Here is a 16,979-nt window from a genome sequence, read left to right as displayed (position 1 = left end):
AAAAAAAAAAAAAAAAAAAAAAAAAACTTACTATGTATCAAGCATTAAGGGATTTACCAAAGCAAATCAAGCCAGAACAGTAGAATCCTTTAATCAATTCTCCAGCTAATAAAAGAGGGGCCAGAAGGAAGAATCACTTGCCCAGGAGTGGTACCTGATCCAGTATAGCTTACAACAGACATGAGGGTCACCCAGAAACTAAAAACAGACCTAGAAAGAACTCAAGGAGTCCTTGGGACCACCACCATTTCACATATCAGAAAACAGTCTAAGAGCCACACAGCAGTTATAAACTGGGCCAGAACTAAAAGTCAAATCTTTGGCTTCCCAGCAATTTTCCCTGGAAGACAGAACCTCTGGTGTGGGAAGAGAACAGGCCACACTCTTGTCTCCCTTCAAGTTGGTATGAGATTTCACATTTACTCGTTTGGACAAAGATTCATAGCCACAAGGGACTCAAAGATCTAGCTCAGGCTTAGTAGACAATATTTAGAAATTATTAATTCCACCCTGGCACAGTAGTACATGTCTATAATCCCAGCACTAGGGAGGCAGAAGCAGGTGGATCTCAAAGTTTGGGTCCAACCTGGTCTACATAGACCGAACAGCCAGGACTAACAGAGACCCAGTCTCAAAAAATGACTAATTCTTGGTGGCTGGAGAGATAGCTCAGAGGTTAAGGCCCTGAGTTCAATTCCTAGTAACCACAAGGTAACTTACCAACATCTATAATGGGATTTGGTGCCCTCTTCTGTCATGCAGGTAGAACACTGTATACATAACAAATAAATCTTGAAAAAAAATTACTAATTCTTAGCTGTACATAGTGTCTCACACTTATAATCTTAGCTCTTAGGAGGCTGAAAAAGAATTATTCCAAATTTCAGGTTAGCTTGGACTAGAGAGTGAGACTGTCTCAAAAAAAATAATTTTTCTAGTTTTGACAGCTGTACAGAAACCAATACAGACACATCTGTTAAAGAAACATACAGAAGCAGGGCGGTGGTGGTGCACTCCTTTAACCCCAGCACTCGGGAGGCAGAGGCAGGCGGATCTCTGGGAGTTCGAGGCCAGCCTGGTCTACAGAGCTAGTTCCGGGACAGGCACCAAAGCTACAGAGAAACCCTGTCTCGAAAAACCAAAAAGAAAAAAAGAAAAGAAACATACAGGTGGTGGTGGCTCACGCCTTTAATCCCAGCACTTGGGAGGCAGAGGTAGGCAGGTCTCTGTGAGTTCCAGGACAGGCTCCAAAGCTACAGAGAAACCCTGTCTCGAAAACCAAAAAAAGAAAAAAAAACAGAAATATTTATGAATGAAATGATCCTGTGTCAAGTTATACTGTAAAAACACTGCTTCAGGGAAGTGAGAAAGAGTGGGCAGGGTAGTTATAAAGTAAGGCTATCTGTGTTAATGATTGTGCGTGTGTGTGTGTGGTTTCTTTTTTTGAGATAGGGTTTCTCTGTGTAACAGTCCTCGCTGTCCGTAGACAGGGTGGCCTCGAACTCACGGAGATTTGCCCATGTCTGCCTCCCAGATTAAAGGTTTGTGCAACCCCCACCCAGCTGTGTTAATGACTTTTTGAAGCTAGATGAAGAGTCTGAAAGGGCTCACTATTTTCTCTACTTTTGTGCAAGCTAAAAGAAAAAAAAACCCCTAATATAGAAACCTATAAAGATCTAGATTTTTTTTTGAAACAAGACAAAATATACTTGGCTGGCTTGTAACATGCTACATAGACCAGGCTGACCTTGAACTCATTGAGCTCCACCTGCCTCTGCCTCCCGCATGCTGGGATTAAGAGCGTGTTTCATCATGCCCACTTTCACAAAAGAGGCACACGCAGAAGCACAAAATAGTGACCTTCCCCAACACACCACACCACACCACGAAAACTCTGGGTACAAACTCTTACATACCAAAGTGACAACGTGACATGGTTAACCTAGATATAAAATCCTGATTACCATATACTTTTTGTGTAACCCTAGGCAAGCCACTTCCCACTTCTGAGACACCTTTCTCATCTGACAAATAGAAGCAACATCAGTCCCCACATTCACCTACACTGTGGGATAATAAAAGGGTTTCCAGGCCAGGCGGTGGCACACGCCTTTAATCCCAGCACTCGGAAGGCAGAGACAGTTGGATCTCTGTGAGTTCGAGGCCAACTTGGTCTACAGAGTTGAGTTCCATGGCAGGCTCCAGAGCTACACAGAGAAACCCTATCCTGAAAAACAAAGAAAGGGGGGGGGTGCTGGGGTTTCCATGCCAGGTGGTGACTGCTCAACCCTTTAATCCCAGCACTTGGGAGGCAGAGGTAGGCGGATCTCTAGGTTCAAGGCTAGTATGATTTACAGGGCAGCCAAGACTACATGCAGAGAAACCCTGTCTCAAAAACAAACAAAAACATGGATAGATGGATGGATGGGTTTCCAGTAGTGTTAAGTCTCTAAGTGATGTCACTTTATCACTACTATTGCTGTTATTATTCACTCAACACAATCCAAGACAAGAGCCAAACGCTAACATTAGGTTCATGCCTGGCTACCCTAAAATACCAACTAGTTAACTCTGCTGAAATCCTGTCTCAGGGGCTGCTGACAACAGGGACACAGCTCAGAGGTATCTTTAAGCCCCGCAGCCCGCAGGACCAAGGCAGAGACTCACCTACAGCCCGGAATAAACAGGCACCATCCTCCTTCATCTGTTTGATGATGAAGCCTTTCTTGTCCCGTAAGGCCTTTTCAAACCAGTGTTCCTGCTGGAGGAAACAGTGGGAGGTCAGCAACAAGGAAAACCCATACCCAGGGAAGCCTGTACCTCTTCCCCAGGATCCTGTCCTCAATTCCTGAGAGGACCTGATGATTAGCAAAAAAGGATACTGGGAAATTCACAGCCCTTCTTGACTACTCTGTAACCAAAAAGCAAGAGATTCAGTCACTGGACAAGAACAAGACTTAATCCCAGAGAGGTCCCAGATCCCCTAGAAATAGAAACTTCATCTGCTTTCAGATCCCTGCTCTAGATATTGCAAGACCTGGCCCAGGCAGCCAGAGGCCTGGACCTCCTAAGTCCTTAGATGGAGAATGTGGTTCTCTATCAAGAAATTTCACTCAGGGAAGATGCTAAATAAGCCTATAAGCATCTGGGAAATTCTAAAATATATTTTGTAAGGCAGAAAATGAGCCAACTATGATACCAAGTGTGTCCAAATACACTTACATGTACATTTACACAAGTCTCTCTCTACATATGTATAGTACAAAATGGAAAAAAGTAGACAATAAAATATAATCCTAAGTATTCATGCTATGCTATAGGTGATTTTTCTTAACCTCCTTTCCCAATAAGATACACTATTATTCATCTAAAATTCCAAATCCCTAAATGTTTTGAACATCAAGGGACTTCAAACAATACAGAAATCCCAAAGTCTTAATCTAATGTCCCATCATAACCTGAAGAGAACTGACATACAACCAGATGGCCTACTTGAGGGTGAAGACTGAAACACTGTCACAAAGAAACATTCAGGCATGTGATCCTGAGGTACTGCTCTAGCCTCTGCTAAAGTATTATATAATCAAAGTATAAACACCAGGAGACTTTGCAAATTCTGAATAGTTTCTAAATTCCAAATTACATTTGATTCCAAAGGTTTGGTTAAGTGAACCTATACAAACTCATACTTCCAAATTAAAATAATAGTAATGACCTTGACAGCTTAAGACATTTCCATTTCAAAATGAAGCAGAAGCAGATCTTTCTCAAGCTCCTCCCGCCCTCTGCTGGTTGCCAGAAGCAGACAGCCTGACCCAGCAACAGGGCTGTACAACAGAATGTGAAGCCTATTCCTAGGGGGCATTACCCTACTGAGGAACTTATAGGATCCCTGCTAAAAGGGCCATTTTTGTACCCCACTACAGGCAATGGGTATACTCCATCCCATAAAAAAACAGGAGAGCTCTCTGGCAGAGTGGGCACAGTAACTGGAGGTTTAAAGACCTGGTTTTCTTCTGTTGTTATTGATTGTTGGAGACAGGGTTCTCTGTGAGGTCCTGGCTGTCCTGGAACGCGATCTGTAAAAAAGCCCTGGTTTTCAACCCAGCCAGCTTCATTACTGTACTGTTTCCTGGTTGTAGGAAGCTGCCTAAGCTTGTCATACCAGCTATAAAAATGGGAAGCATTTGATGTACTTGACACATCTGTCAAGAACTCAGGACTTTAGTCAGGACCTAAAAAGGCTCTGTAATAACATATACTGGTGAAGTGGTTACTAAACATAAAAGGGAAGAGACCTGCATAAAGAGATGATGTACAACAGAGATACCCTCAGAAAGTCTTAGGTGAGTGGCTTGACAGAGAATGAAGAGGGACAAGAGAAGACCTAGCCAGCCTCACCCTCAGGTCCCACCACATCAGGAAGGTGTGGCTTCATTTGCAGAGATGACAAACGCACCTATAAGCCTTTAATGTGCTTCCCTGGGCAGCACAAACACACCTGCTTATGCACAACCTTCCAGTAGCCCAGGTGCTCCTCCCACCCTGGAGTCTGTGCACTAGTACACTAGCTAGTTACTCCAAGTTTATCCTTGCTCACACTGTCAGCCATTTCCCAGAACCACAAAGCCTAGACCATCAAGGGGTTTCCAGAAGAGGAACTTCTAACTCTAACCCCACACCTGATAAAAGGGAGAGTTAAGAGGGAGAACAGCATCCTCCCAAATATGGGAGGAAGATAGAAAAAAGGATGAGGGGAGAAAGGGGGCTTCTAGTTAATCATCTCCCAAAATATGAGTCACCATACACTGGACAGTGAGAGGACTGAAAAATGAAAGAGATTTGTCTCTGTCTTGATAAACTAGGGGAGGGGCAGAGAAATAGACAATGACTACACACAGTATGAGTGGCACTGCAAAACAGATGAATACTCCCTTGCTTTTATGAAACGGAAAGAGACCTTACTCTGACATTAAGGCTGGCACTTGAGTTAAGTATTAATACCCCAAAACCTCTAGAAATGCCTGATAACTGGATAAGAAAGTCATTTCTGCCTCTAAGCACCAGAGATGCTCAGAGCCTGGCAATGTGTACAGCAGAGCAAAGATACAAGCAAGACTAGGCAGCTACGCAAGGGAAGACAGGAAGGATGAACTCATATTAGCTGAGTGCTTTGCCCCATGCCAGGTACCAGATACAAAGGTGACCTCATTTAATTGTCCTCACCACAACCCAAGTGGCAGGAAGCATTATCCACATCTTACAAAGGCAGAAAGGAACTACAGTTTGGGTACTAGCAAAGTCTAGTAGTATAGCAGCAACATAGTATGTGCCATGAGCAGTGACACACACCTGGCAGCAAGTCCTGGGGGAATTCTGGCTTGTCCCTAAAACTAAAGGAAACCTGAACAGACAGTCCTTTTGCATAAGTGGGGTGTGGGTCCTAAAGAACTAAATGGCATCTAGGCCTGCATCTAGAGGATGGACCACTAAGCAATCACTGCCCTTAGTACCCATTTTAAAATGCTAGGGCTCTAACTTCTACCTCTCTTTCCATCCCTCTCCCACTTTGGGAAGAAAATGTTTAGGAAGTACTGGAGTGCTGGAAAATAGTTAACAATCAGTAGGTTTAATCGGTATTGATGTCCTGACCTGAAAAGATCAAGTCACAAACCCTGAACTTTACAAGTTCAAGGCCAAACCTGGAGCAGAGAGTCTCTCCCTATCTAGAGATAGTGTCCTTTGCAAAAGGACTGGACAATGCTCTCCTTCAGGAAGTTCTCACATAGGTTTACATCACCACCATGATCACATAGGCTGGAGTCTTGAGCTGAATAAAAAGGGCAAAAGGAAAAAACAAATTGAACATCAGTATTCTTTACTTCCCTGATACAACATGACCAGTCTCACATTCCCCACTGCCATGACTTGCCCACTGTGATGAACTGTATCTCCAAGATAAACTTCATGTCAGGTATTCTGTTACAGCAACAAGAGAAAAGTAATAAAGTTGGTACCCAGAAGTGGAGCCACTGCTGTGAATACCTGATCACACAAATCTGTAGGCATCTGGAGGTGGTTTGCAGGAAGAATTTGGAAGGGTTTGGTTCTGTAAGCTACAGAAGACCTAGAGTGCTGAAGTAAAGCTTAACAGTATATTCTGGTGTGAATGTGTAATAAAAGACTACAGACAAAAATGTGAACAATACTGTCCTGGTCAAGAAGATCTCAGCTAGGGTGACTGTAGGCGGAGCCTGCTTCGGGGTCAGAAGACTGCTGGGCGAGCGATGGAGGCTCTAGACCTTCGGTGCGTACTCGTGCAGCAAGCTTCGTTCCTTCACTTTCCCAAAATATTTAGGAAGAAGCTATCATATGAAATAAGTCAAAGTAATATAGGGATGGATGTCAAAAAAAAAAGAAGATCTCAGCTAGGTACAAGGACTAAAGGCCGTTTTACATTCTGGCAAAATAATCTGGCTCATTTCTGCCCACCTGATCATTTGAGTGAGGCTGAATTCAAAAGTTAAGAGCTAAGTTGCTTGGAGGAAATCTGAAGTCAGCATAACCTCCAGGCTGTAGTATACTTACTACTTACTATGGTCATTACTTATTGCATTAATCTATTGAGAAAGCACAAAACATATAAGACGTGGAAAGTGTACAGTCTGGTGAAGAAAAGAGCATCAACCAGGTTTAAGTTTTAACTGGCTATAGTGGCTCATGTTTATAATTCTAACGCTTGGGAGATAGAGCCAAGAGACTCAGCAGTTCAGAGTCAGCCTTGGCTATGTAAGATTCTGCCTCAAAAAAATTTAAGGACAGACGGCTGGAGAGATGGCTCAGAGATAAAGAACACAGGCTACTACTCCAGAGGTCCTGAGTTCAATTCCCAGCAACCACATGGTGGCTCACAACCATCTGTAATAAGATCTGGTGCCTCTTCTGTACTGTAGGATACATGCAGGAAGAACCCTGTATACATAATAAATAAAATCTTAAAAAGTTAAGAATATAAACGCACAGTTTGACAAGAAAACGAGCTAGAAGTGTAATGAAATTTGTGCAATTAAGGAAAATCTTAAACTCTATATGGTATATATTGCCTCGAGGAAAAGACCCTACCTAGGAAAGGCTCCAGGCTATAAAACTGAAAACTAGGTTGAAAAACATTATTTGAAAGGATAATGCCCAAAAAGCAGTTTCTAGACCAGTGGTTCTCAACCTTCCTAATGCTGCAACCCTTTAATACAGTTCCTCATGTTGTGGTGACCCCAACCATAAAATTATTTTCAATGCTACTTCATAACTGTAATTTTGCTATGGTTATAAATCAGATATGCAGGATATCTGATATGTGACCCCTAAAGGGGTCAGAACCTACAGACTGAGAACTGCTGCTCTACCATAAAATGCAGAAAACACTCTAGAGAGGTATACATACAGTCTTTCACCAAGGTTTCAGAAAGCCAATGAAACCAGGTAATGTGTGGCAGGGTCAGATTTCCTGCAATAAGGCCCTAAGAGGCCATTTTATGAAGTTATGGAGGTGATGTGAAGTTGCAATGGTGACCTCAAGTATATTGGAGATGCCAGAAACATCAGCCAAGGAAAGCTTTAGACATGGAGTAAAGTTGACTCAAGATAGAGCTACATACAGCCAAAGCATCAGAGCTGAGGGGTACAACTACCAAGTTTGTTGGACACATATGGTGTCATCAACTGCAGTTTCAGTCTGGCTTTTATCTAATCTTTTCTTGCTAACACATCCCTATTCCTCTCTTCTGGAATGGGAATGTTTGCTCAGTGCCATTGTATTGCTTTACTTCTGGTTCTCAATGCCTTATAGCCATCTCAAGATAAGAGTAAAACATTAATATTTAAAATTAACAGGTTTGGGTACCTCACTGTCAATTCAAAGAAGTTTAAAATTCCCTAGGAAACACACATCTTGGTGTGCCTTCGAGGGATGGCATCATTTCATGAGCTTGGGGTCCTGTACTGAATAAAGGGGAAAAGGAGAAAGTTAACTGAATACTAGCACTCATCTCCCTCCCTGCTTCCTGACTGCAGACACAATGAGACCAGCTGCCCCACACTCCTGCCACCAGACTCACTATATCCCCTCAAACTGTAAGTTACAATAAACTCTTCCCTTCCTTAGTTTTTTTTTTTTTTTTGAGACAGGGTTTTGAGCTCTGGATGTCCTGGAACTCACTCTATAGACCAGGTTGGCCTTGAACTCACAGAGAACTGTCAGTCCCTGTCTCCTGAGTGCTGGGATTAAAAACGTGAGCCACCACTGCCTAGTTTAAGTTGCTTTTGTCACCAGAAAAGTAACTAATACAACTGTCTTTACAGAGAAAGGAAATTTAATACAGAAAAGAAAACCACATACATACACATAGAGAAAGCAATGTAAATACAGAGGCAGAGATTGGAGTGATGCAGTTACCAGAAGCTGAAAAGGTCTAGATTCTCTCCTAGACCCCCTGGAGGATGCTCAGTAAGTACCGACACCTTGATTTTGGCCTAGTGAAACCCATTTTAAACTTCTGACCACCAAAACTGAAGCGGAAGATACCTGTTGTTCTAAGCCACAGTCCAATTATTTGTCATAACTGCCAAAGGACATTAATACATCCTCCTTGTAGTAACCCTTTGGTATGTGAGCTCTAGAACTTTGTGGCTGTGAGACAACATAGCATGGCTCACATTCTGCACCATCCACCTACCTAAAGAGGGGGTTAAAATTAAAAAGCAGTAGGGGTCTGGAATCCTCCCTCTCAGCCTGGGAAGTTGTTGACCCAGCCTGTGGGTAAGAGCTGCCAATAAAGGGGGAAGGGTGCAGGAAAGGATGGCAACGGCATTGGACAGATGTCTTCTCAGCGCCCATGGCCAAGAGGTGTTTAGTATTCCAGGCCTCCCAGCTTTGTCCCAGCAAGCTCAGAGCCAACACCACCCCCTCACCCGAAACACCCAGGAAAACTGGCCCTGCTCCAGGGGTAATAAACACTGGCAATCTACCCAATGAGAAACATGGACATACTGCTTCTCTAAAGGACCCACACAAGCCCACCAAAATAGAAGAAAGAGGGCTGGAGAGATGGCTCAGTGGTTAAGAGCATTGCCCGCTCTTCCAAAGGTCCTGAGTTCAATTCCCAGCAACCACATGGTGGCTCACAACCATCTGTAAAGAGGTTTGGCGCCCTCTTCTGGCCTGCAGGCATACACACAGAATATTGTATACATAATAAATAAATAAATATTAAAAAAATAGAAGAAAGAGAAAGACCCCCCCAACCTGTTCCTGGACCACTGAGGGACCAAAAAACCCAAGATCCTATTATTTGGTGATAAAAACAAAGTACTGCCAGGCGATGGTGGCACACACCTTTAATCCCAGCACTTGGGAGGTAGAGGCAGGCGGATCTCTGTGAGTTCGAGACCAGCCTGGTCTACAGAGCTAGTTCCAGGACAGGCTCCAAAGCCACAAAGAAACCCCGTCTCGAAAAAAAAAAACAAAACAAAAAACAACAACAACAACAAAAAAAACCAAAGTACTGATATATGCTATCCCATGTATGTACCTGGAATACAGGCTAACTAAAAAAAAAAGGAAAATTACAAGGACTACATCACTATATGATTCTGCTCTGCTTGTGTCAGAATAGTTGATCAGTCCAGACAAATTAGTGGGTTGCCAGGGGCTGGAAAGAGATGAAGGAATTGGGGGTAGGGGTTAAAAGGTATAAAGGGTTCTATGACATTTAAAAAAAAAACATTCTAAAACTGACTGATGACAGAAGTACGATTCTATGGATTTCTTGAAAACCATTAAATTGTACACTTTTTATTTTGGCTATCTTAAAATCTCAACAGTATAGCTCAGGCTGGTGTCAAACTCTTGGCAATCCTCTTGCCTCAGTTTCCCAAATGATGGGATTATAGGTATAAGCCATCACATTCAGAAAACTGTGTACATGAGTTTCATCACAATAAAACTATTAAACACAAAACCACCAAAGAACCTACAGCATCTACCAGGAAGAAAGAAGTTCAACACTGGCTGCAACATTATAGCACATCTTCTAAAAGGTTAACATCTGCAGAGTCAAGGCTCCCACATAAAATTCCATAAAGGACAGAAGAGTGTAAAACGGGAAATTAAAGGCAAGATTATAACTATCTTCAAAGCAATGAGTCCAACCACTCTCCTCATCACTACCTATTTAATAGGTAGAGAAATCAAGATCCAAGCCGTAGTGGTAGTGCATGCCTTTAATCTTAGTACCTAGGAGGCAAAGGCAGGCAGAGCTCTGAGTTGGAGGCCAGCCTGGTCTACAGAGTGAATTCCAGTACATCCAGAGCTACCCAGAGAAACCCTGTCTAGAAAAAAAAAATGGAGAGAGAAAGAATGAAAGACCCTGAAAAGGGAACTGTGCAAAGACCACAGAAAAGTTTAATATAGAAAAAGGACTCAGGCGGATCTCTGTGAGTTCGAGACCAGCCTGGTCTACAAGAGCTAGTTCCAGGACAGGCTTCAAAGCCACAGAGAAACCCTAAAAAACGAAAAAAAAAAAAAAAAAAAAAAAAAAAAGAAAAAGGACTCAGATCCATGTTGCCAGGTCAGAGACCATATGCTGCTTCCTTACCAGCCAACCACCCAATTCCAGGTGGGCAAGCTTCTAAATGTGAAGAGATGGATCCTATTGACAGACAAAGCCTCTTGGGAAGAAAACAAGATGGTATTGAGGCAAAATATTCACCCTGAGCAAAAAGAACCAGCCAAGATGGTTAAGAAGATATTTACACTCTAATAACCCTCATGAATTTTTTGCCCTAAAATGTGAGTTCTACAATCATAAAACCAGTTCAACAGTTAACACTAGAGTTTGAAATCAAGCCTGCCTGGCTCCAAATCCCAAATTCTTTCCACATACAACTGTGGAACTTCATAGCTGGCTACAACATTGCCACCCATTATCCTTAAGCCTCATACCAAATCCTACTCATCAAACCTCTATGACTGGGGAAGAAGTAAGGAAGAAAAAGAAGCTCCTCTTCAAAGAACACCTATTATTCACTATCAACTTCAGGTATAAGGAGCTTTGAAATCCCAAAAACAAAGCTAACTGGCAATGCATCAGCACATGAGCAGGAGAGTAAGGAAGGAAACTGCAGAGAGAAGCAGAAGCTATACAGACTGAGAAGTAGGATCCACACACTGACTACACTGCTAAGCCTAGCATCTTCCACTATCTCAGCATGTATACCCCTTTCTCCAAGATCTTTTTGAGGTCTCTCCTAGCTCTGGATGCTTACAAGTCAGTTTTCAGTGGACAGGCTCTCAGCAAGGTGACCATGCCAAAAGGAACCCTCTGGCATCATCTCCCCAGCACCCTGACCCCAGGTACCTGGAGAATCCTAAAGGGAACACAAATATATATTCATAGAACTGGAACCAGATTCATCACCCAAACTAATCATCATCCCCTTCTGTCAGTATCAAACTAGCCCCTGAGTTATAAACATCTTCAGCAACAGTTGTGGGCCAAGATTAGGGTATCAGAACCATTCTCCCTTCTTCTCATCCCCAAAAGGCTCAAAGTTTGGCCAGGAAAGGCAGCGAGAAAAGGAGGAGCTCTATCTTCCCTTGTCCCACAGCAGAACAGAAAGCCTCTCCCCTGTCATAGGTAAGAGTAGGTTTTAGGAGTCCATCAGATCTTATTTCCAAGTTCTTATGAGGACGAATATAAGGACAGAACTGCAAACTGCCTTTTGCATCTCCATAAACAACATACTTTCTCTGTCCCCAGAACTGTAAGGGGCAAACAGACTTTACAAGAATCAGGGATTCATAATTCCCAGACCTGACATCTGTGAATCCAGATGATTTGTTCCATCAGAAATGATAAGAAAGGAACAAGAAGAGTAGATTTGAGACCACACTCTGTTCTCTGAAAAATAGGAAAAAAAAATGTGACAAAGGAAATGGATGTGAGAGAAATTTTCAGGACCATTGAAGTAGGAAGCAACAAATGAAATGAGTCAGAATCTCTACCAGTTTGAGGGATGCCTCAGGCTTCTGGGCCCAGGATCTGACAACCTTGTAGGCTCTGACCTGAGGGCAAAGAACTGCTATGAAAAGAACACCCAGGTCCTCTCTGTTCAAAGGAAGAATCCTCTGGCCATACTCATGATGACTTCACATCCTCTCCTTGGTGAGAAAGAATCACCTGAGATGTTGGGAGGAGAGCTGCATGCCTAAACAAGGACTCAGGCCTCAATCCCCAAGGCAAAGAACCTCTTGTCCCTGAGAGAAATGTTTCAGAGGTAAGAGGCCCAAGCTGCCAATGTCCCTGAGCCTCAAGTTCCCCCCAAAGAGAATCTTATGTTCCTAAAAGACTCCTATGAAGAATATACTTAGAACCTAAGGAGTAGAACAATCCCTCAAACAACAGATGTGATGCTGAAAGCCCTTGGAAAGAGACTAAGTTCCTGTTCCTCAGGGACCTTATAATCATGCCCAAAAGAAAGTGCCACAACTCAGTCCTTGTGGGAAATGTCATCCTGTCTCTGAAGAGCACCTCAAGTTCCTTGAGCAGGAACTTCAGACATTACCTCTAGAATGAGTCTTTTGGAGTATGTATGTAGCTCCTGTTCCTAAGAAAAACTCTTATGTCCTTCACAGAAAAGAAAGCCTCAGGCCTTGGAAGGCAGGTTTAGAAGCAGAACTCTGACACACCTCTGGGTCTCCAAACTGTACATGCCCTGAGGCTGGAGTTTCCAAAGCAGGGATTGGACAGGGCCCAGAGGTTCTCGGACCTCATCTGCAAAGTCAATAGGTGAGAGTTCTCCAGGGGAGATGGAGCTCTTCCTGAGAGAAGCCTCGGGTTTTTTTCCAAGAAACTTAATCTGTGTTTAGTGACTTAGAGTTTTTATTTCCCTGTGAGATTAACAGCTCAACCCCTGGGCAATCAGAGAAGTCTTTAGATTCACTGAAGGGGGAAGATGGGATGTTGACTCCCTGAAGTGAATTTCAATCAGTAAGGCATATATCCTTAGGGGAATATATGACTCCCCCAAGAGCAAAGACACCAGTCTGAATGAAAGCATGTCCTAAGAGCTCTTCTTGCCTGAAACATCTAGAAGTGTCACACTCCTGAAGAGACCACGGGACCAGTCTGTAAAACCCCAGACCATATGCAAAGAGGTCTTTGTCTTTACATCAATATCAACCAAAGTTCTGAGTCTTATTCATTTGAAGAAAGGCTCAGGTCCGTGGCTGAATGGTGGGTGGAGGCAAAGAACACATCCCCGAGAAGAAATCTAGACCCTGGTCTCCAAGGACACAGGTATCAGTCCACTGATAGAAAATACAAGCCAATGTCACTCAGAAAGGGTATGAGACAGGAAGTCTCTGGTCCTAGGTATTGGTTTCAGCCTTTGTCTCCAAGGGTTAGAGAACTTTATTTCCTGGAAGAAGTTTCACATCCCTGGAGGGATGCTTTGAAAATCACTACCTACAGGTGTGAGAGTTTACTCTAAACCCTCAATTCTACAAGGAGGTGGTCTAGGTCCTTCAATAGATGCTTAGCACTCCCGAGGAGGTGACGGGCATGGCTGGTCAACAGACCTGTCAACTCTGCAAAGGCGAAAAGGGTCCTTCCTACATGAAGAATGTCAGATTCTTTAAAGTTTTAGGTTTCTTGGGTATGCTTAGACCTTATCTTTAAGTACACTTCCTTGTCTGAGTTGTTTGGAGAGAAAAATCTCAGACTCGTCCAAAAAAAAAAAAAAAACACTCTTAAAGTCACTGAACCAAAGTCCCTTAGCAAGACCTAAGATCTCCAACCTACCTGTGACTCCTGGGGCCTTCCAACCATCAGTCATGCAGATGAGACCCCAGGACCAGGACTGACAAGTATGGGGTGCAAAAGAGCCCCAAGTTCTCATCTAGAAGTATCTTAGCATACTTAGGGCCCCTAATACTGTCTTTGAAGCGGGGGATTGAGGTTTCATCATGCCTTCTCCACCAGATCAGGTTCAGCAACAAGACCTAAGTTTCTCGAACCAATCTGAAACAACATTTCCTTAGGTTCTTTTCAGTCTGGCGGACTCCCATGCTCTCACCTTCCAGCCCTTACCTGTTCCACAGTGGCAGGATCCATGGCCTCGATTCGTGCCGCGGCGGCTTCATATTCGTCTTCACTGTTGTAGCCTGCTCCGACCTCTTCACGCTCCGGACTGCCCCCGCCAACTGCGCCAACGCCGGGAGCTTGACGCCGCCGCTTGCTGTGCCCCGGGCCCGAGCAGCAGCCGCCCACGCCCACAGCACCACCCACGCCCACCACCACCCCTGCCGCGCCCACCCCCGCAGTTGCCGCACCAAGAGCGTCACCAGGACCGCCGCCGGGGCCACCAGGGCCCCCACAAGGAGGTGGAGAAGCCTGCTGTGGCCGAGGGCCCGCCACTGCACCAGGCGGCACGGCTAGTGCCCAACGATGAAGAGCACCAGGCGGCCCCGGTAGTGGGCCCTGAGGTGGTGGTGAAGCCCGGGGACGAGCCCCCACGACGCCGGAGTCACGGTCGCGTTCTCCTCCACCCACGCCCGTGCCGCCGCCGCCCACGCCCACACCCCCACCGCGTCGAGGCGCTGGGGGCAGCGGCCCGGGCGGCGGCGGTTCGTTGGCCGGGTCAGTGTCGGGAGGTGGCGGCTTCTTTTTGGGGAGAATAGTCATGGCGGCACCGCCAAGTACCCCACAGCAAACCAGTCGCGGAGAACGCCGGGAGAGAACCCGGATGAGGGGGCTACTGTTGTGCGCGAAGCACGATGGGAACAGCGAGGCCTGGATAAAGAGACCGGCACACCGGTTCGAGAACCGTAGGCAGTACGCAGGTCACGCCCGGAGGAGATCCCGGATGTGAGGTCCAATAGGATGGTACAGAGACGAACTTGTCGTAGCTTTTTCACCCTCCAAGTCCAGCCAAGCTTATTGCTACCTTGTTCCGGGATTCAGCTTCAAAGGAAACACAACCAAAACAAGCACCTCTTCGCCCCGCCCCTACACAGGTTCTTGAACTACCGGGTGGGGCCTCCCGGGCTATGCGCACGCGCAGCGGGACACAACCGGTCTCTTTTTCGGAAGTACGTGGGCAAAATCGTCGCCGCGGTCCCAACGGCACACATCAACCAATTGAAGAAGCTGCGTAAAGCCTTGACAACACGCACGAGCCAATCAGGGATGAGCGCTCGCTCTCTCGTGTCCTCCGTCTCAAATTTCAAAGTCTGTAGCCGTGTTCCCAGCTTTTCTCGTCGGTTTCGTTCCGTTCTTTATTTCCTCCAAGATCCTAACCCACAGGCAGCGGTACTATAAACAAACGAAATGGTGGGCCTCGCGAACAGTACACCCCGTTTCCTCAAAGAGCCCATCTGGAACTCAGAACACACTCATTGGAAACTATCAACATTCCCAGAGCGTATCATCCCCTCTGTCATCACGTCCGGTACTACCCACCTGTAAACCGGAAAAGGCGGCACCCTGCTTCACCCTGACAACAAACATAATCTTGCGGTGATTGGATTAACGATTCTGCCCATCATTTCAGATCGGCAAACCGCTAGATAGACGTGCACCCTACGGATAGTGTGTGGGGGGAAAGACACGCCTTCTCTGTCACCTCCGCCTTCTTAGCCTCACGTTGACCTCCTCAAGCCCATGGCTATTGCGCAGGCGCGGTACAGCCTCTATCGCCACTTGCACCGCCCCCCATCCTAGTTTACTCAGGAAAAGAAAAAGTTTACAAATCAACACTGTCAGCAGCTAGTGTCTCCCAGTGGTGTTGGCAAAAACCTTGATATTGAGCAGCTAGAACGCTACTAGCGTGGCCCTTAATGTTTGAGTATTTGGAGCAAGTTAGTTAACACCTGATCCATCCTCTATTTCTAGTTCTCTGTAAAACAGCAATAATTTCTGTGTTAGAAATTAATGCCAATAAATGGCCTGGTTCTGTGCATGGCGCACAGTAAGTGCTACATAAATTAGAATCTATGGTAATGTGGGAGAAGGATCCTGGACTTTGATTCTGTAGAAGGAAAACCTCGGTTCTAGGCACACATGGATCATTATGAAACTTTTGCAAATCATTGTCCCTTTTAAGATTTCCTATCCAAAGCGCAATATCAGCAATGAGCTATCATTGTTCTGGAAGTTCAGGCAGGACAATCAAGAGCTCAAAGCCAGGGGCTAAAAAGACAGCTAAGTGGTTAAGAGTATTTGCTCAGCCAGGTGGTGGTGGCGCACGCCTTTAATCCCAGCACTCAGGAGGCAGAGACAAAAAGATCTCTGTGAGTTCTAGGCCAGTATGGTCTACCAAAGCTCAAAGCTACACAGAGAAACCCAGTCTGAAAAAACCAGAGGAGGGGGAGAGAGGAGAGAGAGGAGAGAGAGAGAAGAGAGAGAGAGGAGAGAGAGAGAGAGAGAGGAGAGGAGAGAGAGAGAGAGAGAGAGAGAGAGAGAGAGAGAGAGAGAGAGAGAACACGCATTTGCTCTTCCAGAGCAGGTTCAATTTCCAGCACCCACATGGTGGTTCACAAACATCTGAAACTCCAGTCCCAGGAATCTGAAAACCTCTTTTTGCCTCAGCCTGCTGTAGGCATGCTAGTGATGCAAACACATACATGTAGACAAAACACCAATACATATAAAATAATTTTAGAGAGAGAGAGTTTAAGGCTAGCCAGAACTACATGGTGACCCTGTCTCCAACAAAAAAAAATTTTTTTTTTTTTGGTTTTTCGAGACAGGGTTTCTCTGTGGCTTTGGAGCCTGTCCTGGAACTAGCTCTGTAGACCAGGCTGGTCTCGAATTTACAGAGATCCGCCTGCCTCTGCCTCCCGGGTGCTGGGATTAAAGGCGTGCGCCACCACCGCCCGGCTAACAAAAAATATTTTGGAGGAAACAGAAAGACCACCTAAC

The 16,979-nt window shown here is 45.0% G+C and overlaps 1 protein-coding gene across 6 annotated transcripts in view; it reads right to left on the bottom strand.

Moving 5' to 3' along the window:
* Otud5 (OTU deubiquitinase 5) overlaps positions 1-15,478 on the bottom strand; it is a 33,257-nt gene extending 17,779 nt beyond the window's left edge. For 2 of the 6 annotated variants that reach the window (XM_005352789.3, XM_005352790.3), the window contains exons 1-2: positions 14,148-14,741; positions 2,668-2,761 (exon numbers count right to left, since the gene is read on the bottom strand). In XM_005352789.3, coding sequence (XP_005352846.1) covers positions 2,668-2,761; positions 14,148-14,741 — 688 coding nt within the window. Of the gene's footprint in view, positions 1-2,667; positions 2,762-14,147 lie in introns of all 6 variants that reach the window. The other 4 variants (XM_005352793.3, XM_005352794.3, XM_026781984.1 and 1 more) reach the window with 4 other exon arrangements.
* Positions 15,479-16,979: the final 1,501 nt, after the last annotated feature.

The sequence above is a fragment of the Microtus ochrogaster genome, chromosome 10, assembly GCF_000317375.1.
Source record: "Microtus ochrogaster isolate Prairie Vole_2 chromosome 10, MicOch1.0, whole genome shotgun sequence".
In the NCBI taxonomy this organism is placed as follows: Eukaryota; Metazoa; Chordata; class Mammalia; order Rodentia; family Cricetidae; genus Microtus; species Microtus ochrogaster.
Note: the sequence above shows the minus strand (reverse complement) of the source record. Positions and strands in the feature narration are given on the sequence as shown.